Source organism: Talaromyces stipitatus, genomic scaffold (assembly GCF_000003125.1).
Source record: "Talaromyces stipitatus ATCC 10500 scf_1105507295487 genomic scaffold, whole genome shotgun sequence".
NCBI classification, from domain to species: Eukaryota; Fungi; Ascomycota; class Eurotiomycetes; order Eurotiales; family Trichocomaceae; genus Talaromyces; species Talaromyces stipitatus.
Window position 1 is genome coordinate 486,546 of NW_002990120.1, and position 14,842 is coordinate 501,387.

Genomic DNA, 14,842 nt, shown 5'->3' on the forward strand with positions numbered 1-14,842 from the left:
ATCATAGATTTGCCTCAAAATGCTGTATTTTTATCGCTTCCTTCTCCTCACTGCTACATTTGCACTGTCTGCGAATGCTCTGGCAAATTTCACACAGCCAACTGAGAGCTACAAGTGGCCAAGCCAATACGTGAGGACCGATCAAGCAAACTTGCGGGTTTTTGTCCAAGGAAATGGCCCAGCCGTTGTATTGATCCCATCTTACGGTAGAGATGGTGGGGATGACTACAATTATTTCACCAATGTCCTTGTTGACGCCGGATATCTGGTTCTTCGACCTCAGCCTCGGGGTGTCCTAGGATCAACAGGACCAATGACGAACGCCTCCCTCTATGATTTGGCAGCAGATATAGCCCAAGTCATTGATACCTTGGCCGGAGGACGGGCCATCGTGATTGGTCATGCCTTTGGCACCTTCATGGCAAAGGTTTGTTCTGTACTCTACCCAGAGAAAATCCCGGCTATCGTCGTGGCTGCACCAGGAGGAGTGACGATTCCCGCAAACATTGCTTCGATGCCATTCATAGCAGGAAACACTTCTCTGCCACTCTCCCAAAGACTGAGCGCCTTACAAACTGCGTTTTTCGCCCCTGGACACGATCCGCACATCTGGCTCGATGGATGGTATCCCGAGACTCTAGCTATGGAGCGGGCAGCTATCGAGGCATATGGTAGCTTGGTGCCTCACTGGGGTGGTGCAAATACCACTCAAATACTCGAAATAATCCCGGACGCCGACCCTTTTCAGCCAGAGGACGAGTGGAATATAACATCCACTTGGTATTCTGACCGAGCGACTTCAATAGTCATCAATGATGCTTCTCATGCACTATTCCCGGAACAGGGACAGGCCGTTGTGAATGCTGTTCTGCCATTTCTGAAGCTTCAGAGTTCGAAGCTGTGAATAATTTTCATTTGGATATATGGACGAGGAATGTAGTAGCAACTTCCTACTACTCTCTAGGCAAAGTAGTGATTGAGTGGCTGATTGTATTTTGCACACTTTTTGTCTACCTTTTCCCTTAAGACAAGAAAAGATGTAGCCAGAAACATAAATTATATATCCAGTTTGCTAGAGCTTCAACATAATCTCTCTAACGCAACGCATCATCTCGTCCTGGTATGCACCTTCCTTAGCGATAAGTGGATTATTGGCGTCGGTAGACTCTCCGATAAAGGCTTTCTCGTCCAACCTTGGACGTCCATTTTGCAGAAAATGAATGGCAAGATGATAGAGTGCGAGGTTATTAGTGAGAAAGGAACACCTTGCGCTCAACTCGGAATAAGCCGGCCACTGAGAGGATATCCATATATTATACCATGTTTGCAGAGCTTGTTCCAAGGCAAACATTCCGGTGGGGAGGATCGATGTTTGTGCCTCTAATAGTAGCGAGTGAAGACACAAAATTAACAGCCGCATACCGAAGCTTGTTAAATTCTGTGATGTCGGATATTGGCCAACGAGCAATCCCTTCAGTGACGACAGAAAGCAGCTAGACGGATCCTGTGCTGGAAGCTGAGCCCAGGAAGATGCAGACAGCGCATTCCAACTCTCTTCGTCACATGGATAAGATGCCCGAGTATCCGTAGGAGATAAAAGTGGCCTGCTTCCACATAAAATGGATTGATAGCAATCAACAGTGTATACTCCCCACAATATTCTCTTTTTAGACTCCATGGTAATCCATTTCGACCACGCTTCTGGGTTCCTGCTTGCTTTTGTACATTCTCCATGAATCTTCAAAAACCCTGCTTGCCGCACTGCTGTAACCAGCAGAGGATGTAGAAGACGTGAGGCCGCTCGCTCCGGGTCTCCGCCATTTGTCATACTGGCGAACAGGATTAGAAGCCATGCTTGGAGTTCATCAAAAGAAAGCTTTACCCCTCCGGACTGTACGCATGATCGCGCCAAGATTATTGGCAGAGAGTCAAAAAGGAGGTTTGCATCAGAAGCTGTTTCCAGTTGATGATCAAAGCCGCTACCAATGAAACATATTGCTCTAACCAGCGCAGGACATGAAGACTGAAGGCAGAACGTCGGAACATGTAATATAGGGAAGAATTGATGAAAATGAGAGAAGTAGAGACGAGCGTACTTTTCTAACCGATGAATCGGAACGGAACTTGGTCCATTCAGGTTCAGAACATAGTCAGCGGGCAATCGAAAGTTGTCTGGAGAAACAACATACGTCGCATCACTGCTGGCTTGCTTGGATAGAAAGATACCCTGGGACAATGAGTTGAATTGCTGTGAAATAGCCGAACTTGCTTCGCTCTCCCAGGCCCAGGCACTCATGTCAATTAAAGATCCAATATCTGCCAGCTGCGACAGAAAATGATTGTCATCGTCGGCCGTGAGTCCCGTCAATGCATGATCTTCTATGAAACTAGGCCCTTCATGGTCAGGGCTGTTTGGCGTTCCAGATGCCGAGTTATTTGTTGAAGAGTTCCCTTTCCTCTTTTTCCTCTCGATGCGCTGGCAAACCAGTCCTTTCCGCAAACACCTCGAGCAAGACGAGGATTCTCTTGCAAGATCGCAGCGTAGTTTTGATGCTGCACAAGGTCCACAACTTTTGTTCATTCTGTCCAAATGAATGATGTTACTCGGAATGTCACGGACGAAGTGGTGAATTTCCAGAGAAGCAATTTCCGAAATCCCGAAAAGCCTTCATCTTAGTAATCGGCTAGCCCTAAGTTAATATTCGATATCGCCTTACTAACATCGGGAAAAACACACGCCGTTCTGGGAAAAAAGATATTGGGAGAAGAAAAATATGACCATGAATCATGATTATGACGTCTTTTGTTCACCTAGGTATGCGGTTGAAGCTATTTAAGCCCAGGGAGGGCTTTATTCCCTTGCTTGTTGGGACTTCATACACCCAGCAGCATCACATTGTCACATCGTTTCAATAAAAACCCAACCTTGGAATATCAACAGTTATTACAGTATGGAAAAAACAGAAGATAAAAGCAGACAAGCCCGAAAATGGGTAGATTTCCTCTGCTTCATTTCAAAAATTGACGACCCCAAATCACATACAGCCTTTCAAAAACATGTCATCGTGTCAATCATCACCTTGTCTGCGTTTACGGCTCCATTTGCTTCCTCAATTCTCTTCCCATCGTTCACATCTCTCGTCGATCAATTCCACACGACTGATACGCAAGTAGCCCTCACGACCACTGTTTTTCTTATCGGCCTCGCCATCGCTCCTCTCTGGTGGAGTTCGCTAAGTCAACAATATGGACGGCGTCCCATTCTCGTTGCCAGCTTTCTTCTCTCCGTGGTCGCGGTGATTGTCTGTGCCGTCTCCAACTCGCTTCCTTTGATCATCGTATTTCGTCTGATTGAGGCCCTTGGCTGTTCGTCTGCTCAAAGCGTTGGGGCTGGGGTTATAGCTGATATCTATATACCGACTGAGCGTGGCACTGCTCTAGGATGGTTCTATCTCGGAACTCTGATCGGGCCTTTGATCGCTCCTATTGTCGGTGGTGCTCTTCAAGTATGGCTTGGCTGGCGTGCAAATCTGTTCTTTATGGCTATTTTCACATTCTGTACAGCCATGCTAACAGTATTACTTTTGCCGGAGACTCTCGTCAAACCAGCGGCCGAAGAGGCACCAAAACTATCGTTTCTTCAAGCAGTTCGACGAGATGCTCTGGCTCCCTTTTCCAAGCTCAAGTTTCTACTGATCCCCTCTATCGTCCTAAGCATATCATATGTCAGTATATGTTTCGCTAGCTTGTACTGCTTCAACACCACACTTCCATACGCTTATTCCGCCGCGCCTTACCACTTTTCTGCCATTGAAATCGGCCTTTGCTACATAAGCAACTGTCTTGGATATGCTATTGGCAGCGTTGTTGGAGGAAAACTTAGTGATGCAAAGCTACGCCAATATCAGCAAACTCACGATGGCGCAGTTGAACCTTCCGTACGTATACACACGGTGTGGTATGGTGTGGGTTTCGTCCCGGCCGGCCTGATCATATACGGTTGGCTTGTTGAGGAGAAGACGTTTTGGTTAGCGCCTCTTGTAGGTGCATTCCTCTTCGGTCTCGGTCTGATGCTCATAACCTCCACTATCATGCCCTTCTTGGTCGATGTTGTGCCAGGGGCAGGAGCTTCAGTTGTCGCTGATCTAAACCTTGTGAGAAACCTCCTTGCTGCTGTTGGCACAGTTGTCTCTCCCATTGCTGCAGACAACATTGGATTTGGATGGTGGATGACCATTTTGGCAATTCTGTGCTCTTTAGCGGTACTCTTTGTGGTGGTGGTTGTGTGGAAGGATGCAACATGGAGAAAAGCTAAGACTGGGCCGGAAGAAGCTGTTTAAATAGGACAGAATGACTTTGACACGCTGGCCGATTTGAGAAAGGAGCTTTGAAATTCAGTAATTTTTGCGAATGCGAAACATCATTACCTGGAAGCTTCTCGAAAAATGATTATTTGGATACTGGCTGCGAAGGATGGATGATTCATGAATAACGATTGCTGCATATTTCATTTATGTATATTTAAGTACTCCCCAATAGACTACTTTTTGTTGAAATGTATATATCCATGCTTTTTAAACTGTTATTTTGAAAGATAGTTACTCATCATACAGAACAGAATTGTTGCATATATAGGAGTGGAGGTTGGATAATAGGCCCAGGAAGTTAGGACTTGTACTGTATGGTCATGCTTTTTTGGACAACAACAGCAACTCTACTCTATCTGGATAAATAGTGAGAGTCATCCTCCTCTCGACTACTATTTACTGTAGTACATACCGTCAATACCATTCCACCCCAGAACGGGCGTCCTGGTACGACTTTATCTTGACTATCAAGGTGGTCCGGACCATATGAATCAAACAATATTTTTTTCTGGCAGAACTGGTATAAAGTAAAAGGCTAAGTAACATCACAAGCACCCTGTGTAGAAATGTGCAATTATTTGAAACGAAAAAAGATAAAAGATGAAGCTGAAACCCAGGCACACACACCCCACCTCGGATGGAAATAATCAATACACATGAATCCCCAAAAAAAGAAAATCAATATTAATCAGAAGTAAAGAAGAAAGTTCACATGAAACGAAGAAATCAATAGCCGAGAGAAAGGTATATGTCCGGCTGTAGTTGCTCGGTCGCCACAAAACTCCAGTACCAGCCAAGAAGTGCGCCAAACAAAGTAAAGGTCCCTATCGAATACCAGGGGGGATTGCGATATCGAAGGTGTGGACTTGGTTTGTCGTGATAGCATCAAATCATCCGCTGTAGCCGAACGGTCGTTTTCAGTACCAGCCAGAAAGCGTGAATCGTAGCGAATTCATAAAGCTCGTAGATCATCGACAATGCTACCTGCAGTTCAATACGTCTCCAATTCATCAGTCCAACCTCCATCACTTCCCTCGATCCTCACCATTTGACCATTATGCTCAAGAAATTGCTCATCAGACCCTACTGTGCGGATACCTCTCATCTTCTTGCCCAAGAGAGACTCTTCATGCTGACCCTCTGGAGCCAAACGCTTTCCATGAGCTGCGCGTAGCTTGGCATAATATACATCACTGGCATCAATCTCTGGCTCTGAAGCATCATCATCATAAGTCTCCCAGTTCTCCGAGCCAGATGTGGCTGTTTGAACTGTCGAGTTTGAAATTTGTCTCATTGCTGGAGCAAGGGGTGGTGGCTGACGGCTGAGGTATGGGTTCTGTGGAGGATATGCCATCTCTCTAGAAGCTATCGAGCGAAGAGACTGAGACGAACTATTGGAGCTCATAGCAGTCCTAGGACGTGGCATGGTTGAATGGCTCACCACCGATCGTTGTTGTCTGTCATCATAGACATCTTCAAGAGAAACGGGCCGCACACTTCGACTAGACACCACACTTTCACAATGCGAGGGTTCCATCATATAACTGGGAGCTACAGAATCTTCATTTGGGTCTGTAAATAACTCGCGCATCTTTGGTGGTGGGGCACGAGGTGGTATCTTGCCTCGTATTGTGTTAGAAGAGTACAAAGTTGGGGGCTGGCGGCGTTCAGGAGAATTGTTGCCGTGAGGCATATTGCTAAGCGGGACACGAGCAGGAATCTTGGAGGGAGACTTGGCCTGTGCTTGATTGGAATAGCAAGCTGCTACTTGTGGTGCGTTACGTCGCATGGTACCAGTTGGCGTCTTGGTTGCAGACCGTGGAGGTGGCGCACCACGAACGCTTCCAGTACCGTACGTGCTTGCTTGTTTGGACTTCACTGCACTTGGTGGCTGCACTGATGGTGTCTTGGATCGAGGAGGAACTTTAGACGCCACTGGCGTAAGCTCCTCAAGATACCGTTCACCGTGGACAAGGAAAGGTCTGCCGTATTCATCCTCCCACCTCTCTAGCATCTTTCGTAAATCGACTTCAAGCTTTGGTAACTCTTTGGCAATTCGCTTACGCATCTTCTCTTCTCGCAGAAGCTTGCCAGGATCGCGTTTCTCCCCCTTGTTACCACGTGCCATGAGGCGCGAAGCATCTTGACTCGAAGCCGCAAGGGTGTCTCGCTCTTCGATCAAAGCCTTATGTCTTGTGATGAGATCGAGAGTAGGAGCGCGTTGCTCCCTGATAGCCTCAAGTCGGGCGATCTCGGCTTCATGTGCTTCTAACAAGGCATCACTATAAACATCGGAAAAGGCAGGCGTAAAGTCTAGCATCTCCTCTTCAGAATAGTACAAGCTATCCCATAACTCCTGTAAGCGACAACGAGCATCTTCAACAAAGAGATGCAGATTCTGACGCTTGAGTTCCTTGAGTCTTTCAAGTTCCTCTGAAAATTCATTGATTGTGCGAAGGCCACAGCCACGATTCGCTGCAAGGAAGGCCTTTTGATCACGCTCATCAACTCCGAGGCGCTCCCACAAACCTTCAACTGCTGTCTTCAGATCATTTAGCTTTCTCTCGCGATTCTTCTTCTCTTCCATGAGCATGGCGCGCTTTTCCTTTAGGCTAACAATATCAGTATCATGAAGACCTAGCTGTTCTGGAGCTTCACGGTAGTATTTGACAATGTTAGAGTCAGTCTGAGCTTGTGGAGTACCAAGCTCGGCCCATAGCTTGATGATTTCTTCAGAAGTCACTTTAACCAGGTGAACTCGCTTATTGTATTCTTCGTAGACGCGTGTAAATTCGCTGTCCAATCTGGTAACATATGACGGCGAGAGATCAAAGTTAGGTGGGATGGACGCGTTCGGCGCTGTTGGCGGAAGTTCAATTTGTACGAAAGATGCTTCCAAGTGTGAAGAGTAAGACTCGAGGGCCTCGACCAATTCTGTATCAAAGTTAGCGGGTTTCTTTTAGCAAGGCTTGAAAGGGTTGGAATGCGACGGACTTTTTACTTGTTCAAAGCGCTCGCGATGTAGTCTGCTGATGGCAGAGTACTTTTCTTTTAGGTTGACAATACAGCGATTGAGTGGAAAGGTAATACGAAGATCTCCATCGTCAAGCTCATATTGTCCATTTGCCTTTTCGTCATCAAGCGATGCTTCCATTTGTTTGATTGTTTTAATGAGGCGTTCGGCTTCTGCAATCATCTCCTCTTTCTCGCTGAGATAAGGCGACGGGGTCAGCGGGTCAGCAACATTTAGGACTATAAGTGTTTACTTACGTAGTGACGATGCGTAAATGATTGTTCAGTGTATCTGACAGGGCTGCGAAGAGCTAGGGAATAGTGTTAGATTTAATACATGATGTGTCTTCTGCATTAGGTGCGAGAAATTACTTGCCTCTGTCTCGCGTGTCTCTCGCTCATGGTTTGGCACGCCAATATCATCAAAAATCCCATGTAACTGGCCGATGATGTTGTTGACCTGAGTGGTCAGGTAACTCGTGTCGACCGACATGTCGCGTATAATGATATGTCTCGCTGTTGGACAACTCAATTAAAAAAAAGCAAGTCCGTAAGGATACGGCTGCGGTCGCAGCGTGGAGTCTAGGTGAGTGACAAAACAGTGAAATGCGCCAATCAACGAAGGTGTTTTAACACGAAAGAAATTGCTGCGTGGTCAATCAAAAATGACGCTCCATGTGGGTGGGAGTATTAATTCTCATCAAAAGAACAGGAGGGATATCCCGTCGAGGAGAGAGATATAGAGAGAGAGAATTGAGATGTTGAGGTGTTGAGAACTTGGAAGGAGCTGGTGATAGTTGCTTTCCCGCGGTTGCCAGGGCAACCCAGCCGCGCCCGCCTTGGTGCCTTGGCTTTTAGGTGTCGAGCTCTCCCCACTTGCTCCACACTCTATCTGTCTCTCTCCGTCCAAGTCTCGCTGCTTCATACAAGCTGTCTAGATTATCGACCCCGGTCTGCTCTTACAAGATAAGGTTAGACTGACTTAATATTTCCAAAAATACAGTCTGCTCATCCACCATGCAGACTGCACAGCAGTCGTGGGGTAAGCCGGCTCCATCATCGTCATGTTGATTCTATTCACTGACAACAACAGAATCCGAAAATGTCGTTCAACTCATAGACCCCCGCCGAGACGCCCTCTACAACTACGATGCATCAGCCCATCGCGCCCTATCGGACGCCAAACCTTGGAGCACCGATCCACGATATTTCAAATCCGTGAAAATTTCCGCTGTAGCACTCCTCAAGATGGTGATGCATGCGCGATCAGGCGGATCACTAGAAGTCATGGGTCTGATGCAAGGGTACATTGCCGCCGAAACATTCATCGTCACCGACGCCTTTCGATTACCTGTCGAGGGGACAGAAACTAGGGTTAATGCCCAGGGAGACGCAAATGAATACATGGTTGAATACTTACAGTCCTGCCGTGATTCGGGCCGTATGGAGAACGCCGTGGGTTGGTACCATAGTCATCCTGGGTACGGCTGCTGGTTATCTGGGATCGATGTCTCAACTCAGTCTATGCAGCAAATGAGTGATCCCTTTGTGGCCGTCGTGATCGATCCCGATCGCACCATATCCGCTGGTAAAGTCGAAATCGGCGCTTTCCGTACCTACCCCGAGGGCTATACCGCCCCCAAGGAATCGAGTGAGGATGATGAATATCAGAGTATCCCGCTAAATAAAGTTGAGGATTTCGGCGCACATGCATCTCAGTATTACTCTTTGGAGGTGTCGCATTTCAAAAGCACGTTAGATACACAGCTTCTTTCGCTATTGTGGAATAAATACTGGGTTGCTACACTGAGTCAAAGCCCGCTTTTTACAACCAGAGATTATGGGAGCAAACAAATCCTGGATCTCAGTCAGAAAGTGAAACGGGTTGCGAGGACGATCGGTGGTAGTGGCGGCGGAGGGGGAGGTGCTGGTTTAGGAGCGTCAGGACTACTTGGATCAGCAATTGATGGGGGATCCAAAAATATTCCAGCCAAGGATCAACAGATTGACAAAGTTGTTCGTGACGGATATCGGATCGTTGCTGAGGAAGTCAGTGGCCTGGTAGCTGCTGACATCAAGAAGGGGCTCTTTCAGAATATCCAAGGGAATCCTTCGACTGCTTAAGTTACGAATAGAATACAATCAACGAGTTCATGACATTATTCAATTTACATTCATTTTTACGTAGACTGCAGTCTTGTGACATACGGGGTCTGAAGTTGGGGCCGCCGGAAATGAAATTATCACATGTCATTCATAAGATAAGCAATTATTGCAGCTGCCGAAACCCAACATCCGATCCAATCCACATCAACGATTCATAGCATACCGTACTCCAATAACCAGAGACTCCAACAATAAACACTTAAAAAGTTTCCAACCATATGAGACAGATCAATCAAGAATGATAGATACAAGAATGTCGTAAAGAAAAGAGAATATAAGGACTGAGAAGTGGTAAGATCAGCCGGGCAGTGAGAAATCGTAAGATATATATCCAGAGAACGTGAAGCATCACAAGAGTATAAGCAAGATGCTTGGTAGTGGTGTGAAAGAAATTGTGTATGTACAACAAAAATTCAAGCATCTCGGACCCGTTCAACCTCAGGAGAGTCACTCGGCTTTATCATAAAAATCGAATTATTTCGCCACATCGGGATGCCAAAAGGTATCAATAAAAGACCCCGGGTTGCAAGGAGGTTAGAGAAGTAGAATGAATGCGTATCGTACCTGACGTCTGTACGTAAGGCCGGTCAACTCGCTCTATCCGGCTAGTTTCCAACATCCAACAGGATCAATAGACTTAGCGGTGTGTCCCGTGAGTCCTGCTTGATTACCGGGATTCTTTCAGGACGCCGAACGCAGTACGCAGTCTAATGTGTCAGCGTTGCATATAAGGCTCAATCGGCATGCTGATCAATCATCAGACACGGCCCGCTCTCAAGGCCGCCAGTCCGAACTCCGTAAGGTCCCGAGGAGCCGTCATAACGGCCGATCCACCCAGATTGAACGAGCTCAAAATAGAAAGTGGACTCCACTGAAGTGTCAATTTGTAGGATGCTGTGTATATTACTTTTTCCCGTATAGGTAGGGCCCCGAACGCCGCATTGCTGTGATTCGTTGTCGAGGGACCCAGTCGTATATCTCATTGTGAACAGGCCGGCTTGTCTTAACTATCGATCGTTAGGGCTTCTTTATAGAAAGCCCGATTCCGAAAGTAGTCTACGCGAGGGAAAACGTTAGTCTCTGCAGTACCCATAGATGATCGTATGAAAGATGGTAATAGTGGAGTTGACGGGGAAAAGAAAAGAAGAATGATCGACAAATAAAAGAAAAGGAGGGCTGGAAAAAAAAGAAACGAGATATGCAGGAGTGTGAGACAACATCAGCAGCAGCACATCAAATTGTGATAGCTTCGAAAGAGGATTTTTTAACAGAGCTCTCTTTCAGATGGTTGGCCTTTTATAGAAAACAGCTGCGCATATAAGGTGTGACAAGATTGAGGATTCCAAGAAAAATAGCAGTCGTTGCAGTGGTCATAAAAGTCATCAATGTAAATAGAAAGACGCCGTGTGTGATTGCATGTTAGTAGAAAAATAGATCAACGCATTGATTGGAGAAATGATGAAACTGTCATGCCGGTTAAAGAGGAATCGGTGCTACTTTTACCGTACCTAGCAATCTTTTCGTCTTCTCGCTCTCTAGGCTCCACTTCCAAGCTGCGCTCATACATCTCGTGAACATCGCCTGCAGCCTGCATGTTACTTAAAATGTAATCCTGCAGCTCGGGAACGGGTTGCAATTGGTAAGGCACATTCTGGTATTGTTGAATGTCGCGGATCACTTCAGCAGTCTTTGCTCGTTTGTTGAAGTTAATGAGATCGGATGGCGTATGCGATGGAATACCGTCTTCAATGAAAGTCAAATCGGTCAAGTACACGCCTATGTAACGTTGAAATTAGCAAAGTTTGGGAGTGAGGCTCTGCCTAACCTACCAAAGAAAGGAATACATGGCGGGTTTGCCGCATGTAAAGTTTCCCTATATTCACCGAAGTTCTTCGTGCTCGCCATAAGCCTGCGCATTTGCTCGAGAATAGTCGAAGTTCGGCCGCTGACTTGGGCCCATGTCCGGGACAAACGATGAATCGGGGCCGTACCAAGTGCTGAAATGATAGAAGTAAGCGTAGAGTAATTGTTCAGAGCGCGACATTTCTAAGAAGGATAATCGTTAGCTATCTTCAACCAACGCAAATGAAGAAAACGAGATCTTACATCTGCCACGTTAACAAAGTGCTTGATGACAACAACTCGCTTCTTGACGTCGCCTTGCGTCAAGATCATTTCAGCAACCCAGTTGGTCAGCTGGTTAGAGTGTAGAATCAAAGCCTTGACATTTGCAGCTGGTTCGGTCTCTCCTGGACCGATTTTCTTCTGCCACGTTTTATTAAGACATTCTGTAGCACGAATCTTGCCGTACAGCCTCGATTCGATGATCGTGAGTTGTCTGGCGAATTCAGTTGCGTCAATATCAAGGAATCTAAGTTTCTTCATATTCTTCGGAACGATTGGGGTCGGCGTGGCCATGTTCTGCGTAGGAACGAGCTTCTTGACTGTCGTATCCTGACCACGTAGTCGCTGTTCAATAACACTCAACAATTGTGGTGATCCTGGAGTTTTAGTCGTAGCAATCGAGTCTTGGGTGAAAGCATGCACTTGGCGGAGAAGGTTCATGTTCCCTTCATCATTCGACTCCATCCAGTAGTTCTCAAACCAAGTCTTGAGAATATTAACCACGCGGAATCGAATGGGTTTTTGTTTGCGGTCAATCCACATTCGCAGTTCGTCTGGAGTCAGGCCATATGGCGGCTGGATGCTAAATCTTTGCACAAGCTTGTCGAAGAGCTCCGAAGCAGTGGTAAAGGAGCGATATGTCAGTAAGAAAGTGTTGTTGAAAGAGGCATCCAATTTGTCGTGGCGCGTCAATTGTGCCACCAACCCCTCGAGCGTACCGCATTTGAGTGTGGGGACATCGGCTTTGTTATCATAAAAGACTTCGCCTTCATGATCAAAGTTCAAGAACCAAGGAGTTTCTTCTGGTAGTGAAACAGGCTCCCTTAGGGGTTCTCTTGTAATTGTAGAGGGAGGAGCTTGACCAAAGAACCGCTGTGCTTTGTTCATATTTCGGCGCACTTGCGTGTCGTCATCATCAATACTAAGAGTTGCCAATGGCACGGTCGGGATCGAGGAAGCGGTGCCCCGTCGTCTGCCCGGTTCGCGGTTTAGCATAGAATCAGAACCTTCATTATCGTTGACGAAGTGAGTCTGGCCATTAGGATCATGGGGCGTCTGTGGAATCTGCTCCTGCAAAAGTGATAAAGAGAATCCTATTTGAGAGATAGAGCCTTCTAACTGGCGAGCCACACTTCGCACGTTATTGAGACGATCTTCAATAGACTCTCTGCGTAGTTCAGCCCACTCATCACCAAGCGGAGCCGAAACAGCTTGACAACTGAGGACAAGATCAGCCATGGTTTCGTATACTCTCTGTTTCTGTAAGCCAAAGTCAACCAGCTGTGGGTTCTGCAGACTCGTTCCTAGAGGGCCCAAGTTTATCGATTCGACCGTGGAGATCCAGGGTCTATACTTCTCAACGACGTTCAGAGCAGCAAAGCAGATAGCGTCACCAAGAGCTTGATGTTGTCGGGGAGTAATCGTTTTCTGTTCCATTTTTAGGTGCTCATCTATCTTTCTGATGCCGAGCACAATGGCCTTTCTCATAGAGTCAATCTGATCAACTAGCGCAGCATCTAGCGGAACAGAAGGCTCCTGGCTGGAATCCTGGCCATCCGGATCCAGGAAGGAGGTTGCACCTGATTCACCAGTTCGAATACCATTATTCTGCCAGTGACCACCCGTGGAACTGTTGATGACAAATCCGGGGACGATACGATTGACATTATCACCGCGCTGTTGACTCGCAACCTGTACGTATCCGGAGACCCCCTGCCAAACGCCATCTGCCTCTTGCAAACATTTCGAGGCAGAATCAGGACTCGTCCAGTCCGCTGCAGCAATGTGCGAAGACAAAACTAACTTGGAGAATTTCGACATCATGTCTCGGAAATGTGGATACAAGGCGCGATTTGGTGCGATAATTGAGGGGCTTCCGGAGTGATTGTCTGTCGTGTCTGACCCAGCAGCGAGTAACATGCGAAGATGGTCTGAAATGTCCTCTGCTTTTCGAACATATTCGCTGCGCTCGCCGTTTCTAACAACTTGTCGGTAAGCGTCAATAGCATGACGCATGTTTTCGAGTAAATCGGCCCAGCCGATTCGAGAGCCCGGTGTATCATCTACGAAGTGTCGTGGAATTAAGGATCCATTAGGCGTGGCGAAAGATGTTGAGTCTTTGGAATAATGGTAGTAACCCTGACCCGAGTGTGCTGTAGTATGTTGGGACGATTTAGTCACAGGCGATGGGCCGAGAGAATCCATGGAGGTAGCAGGTGAGACGTCATCTGCCAACGACCGACGTCTCCGAGACATAGAATCGTGAGAAGCCAGCATTAATGATTCGCCTTCTCCTTCTGAGCCGGAGCCGTCGTAATCATCTTCGTCGCGTTCGACACCACGAGCCATCATCTCCGGCGGTGGACGAGTCTGGTCAGGAACGAAGAAATTGTTGCGATCGCGTGGGCCGGTCTCATTTGCTAGCAACGGGTTCTCCAAAGGCAACTCCATCGTACTTGTTCCTGTCAAGGTATTGAAATAAAATAAGCGGCCATCTGCGGTCGCTTGAGGGACCCAATATGCGGCTTCCTCTTGGTCCATCTGAGGAACACCTTCGATGGGTAGTATCGGTTGTGAATCGCGCTGGTGATCTACGTCGAATTCATCCTCTTGGTCATCCTCATATTCATCTTCGGCACCTGACTCTGCACTAACATCGCCAGGGTCAGCCATCATCATCATTCGGCGAGAGGTGTAGTGCTCGATTTCGTCTGGATTGGTGATTATTGTACAATAGTTGCTAGGAAACCACCCCCGGACATTACCGATAACGCCGTCCCACCATCCAGTCTCGAGTCGATTAAGGACCTGGATGACATCGCCCTGGCGGAAACTGAGGCTAGCCCGATCATCGGCATTATAGTCGTACAGCGCTTTCACGTAAAGTGCGGGGAGAGGTTCTGCCAGTTTCATGGGGGAAGTCTGGCGCTGTGGAGAAGTCTGCGACATATCTCTCTGGATCGATTGACTACGTTGGCGACCACCACTGGTGCGGAGGGGAGAAGCCATGTCTAGGCCGCGTTCTTCGTCGGTCTCGTAGCGGAAAGTAGCATACGCAGATTTTTTGAAAGCGAATCCGGGGTGAGCATCCAAAGCCAAGGGCTCTGCCACTCCACCTTGGTACATGACCCTTCTGGAGGGAAGGCAATAAAAGTGCGTGCGTGGTTAGTAGA

At 47.3% G+C, this 14,842-nt stretch overlaps 6 protein-coding genes across 7 annotated transcripts; 3 read left to right on the forward strand and 3 right to left on the reverse strand.

The window, feature by feature from the left end:
* Positions 1 to 19: 19 nt before the first annotated feature.
* Positions 20 to 1,026, forward strand: TSTA_053850 (uncharacterized protein; the record flags this gene model as incomplete). Its single annotated transcript, XM_002486938.1, has 2 exons — positions 20 to 890; positions 941 to 1,026. 2 exons carry the CDS (start codon positions 20 to 22, stop codon positions 1,024 to 1,026), a joined length of 957 nt encoding a protein of 318 aa, XP_002486983.1.
* Positions 1,027 to 1,072: 46 nt separating this feature from the next.
* TSTA_053860 (uncharacterized protein) lies at positions 1,073 to 2,581 on the reverse strand (the record flags this gene model as incomplete). Its single annotated transcript, XM_002486939.1, has 2 exons — positions 1,073 to 2,123; positions 2,190 to 2,581. The coding sequence occupies 2 exons, from the start codon at positions 2,579 to 2,581 to the stop codon at positions 1,073 to 1,075; spliced, it is 1,443 nt and encodes a 480-aa protein (XP_002486984.1).
* Positions 2,582 to 2,774: 193 nt separating this feature from the next.
* Positions 2,775 to 4,340, forward strand: TSTA_053870 (florfenicol exporter, putative; the record flags this gene model as incomplete). The annotated part of the gene is made up of 2 exons (XM_002486940.1): positions 2,775 to 2,815; positions 2,978 to 4,340. 2 exons carry the CDS (start codon positions 2,775 to 2,777, stop codon positions 4,338 to 4,340), a joined length of 1,404 nt encoding a protein of 467 aa, XP_002486985.1.
* Positions 4,341 to 4,855: 515 nt separating this feature from the next.
* On the reverse strand, positions 4,856 to 7,872 carry TSTA_053880 (microtubule associated protein (Ase1), putative; the record flags this gene model as incomplete). The annotated part of the gene is made up of 4 exons (XM_002486941.1): positions 4,856 to 7,301; positions 7,362 to 7,576; positions 7,638 to 7,680; positions 7,752 to 7,872. 4 exons carry the CDS (start codon positions 7,870 to 7,872, stop codon positions 5,359 to 5,361), a joined length of 2,322 nt encoding a protein of 773 aa, XP_002486986.1. The 3' UTR covers positions 4,856 to 5,358.
* Positions 7,873 to 8,302: 430 nt separating this feature from the next.
* On the forward strand, positions 8,303 to 9,567 carry TSTA_053890 (COP9 signalosome subunit CsnE). The gene is made up of 2 exons (XM_002486942.1): positions 8,303 to 8,421; positions 8,473 to 9,567. The coding sequence occupies exons 1-2, from the start codon at positions 8,397 to 8,399 to the stop codon at positions 9,501 to 9,503; spliced, it is 1,056 nt and encodes a 351-aa protein (XP_002486987.1). The 5' UTR covers positions 8,303 to 8,396; the 3' UTR covers positions 9,504 to 9,567.
* A 35-nt stretch (positions 9,568 to 9,602) lies between these two features.
* On the reverse strand, positions 9,603 to 14,795 carry TSTA_053900 (cell division control protein Cdc25, putative; the record flags this gene model as incomplete). Of its 2 annotated transcripts, XM_002486944.1 has the most annotated exons (4): positions 9,603 to 10,601; positions 11,054 to 11,321; positions 11,375 to 11,591; positions 11,652 to 14,795. In XM_002486944.1, the coding sequence occupies 4 exons, from the start codon at positions 14,793 to 14,795 to the stop codon at positions 10,574 to 10,576; spliced, it is 3,657 nt and encodes a 1,218-aa protein (XP_002486989.1). The 2 variants fall into 2 exon arrangements, with proteins under 2 accessions (XP_002486989.1, XP_002486988.1); XM_002486943.1 differs by lacking the exon at positions 9,603 to 10,601 and having other exon boundaries at positions 10,981 to 11,321.
* Between the last annotated feature and the right edge of the window lie 47 nt (positions 14,796 to 14,842).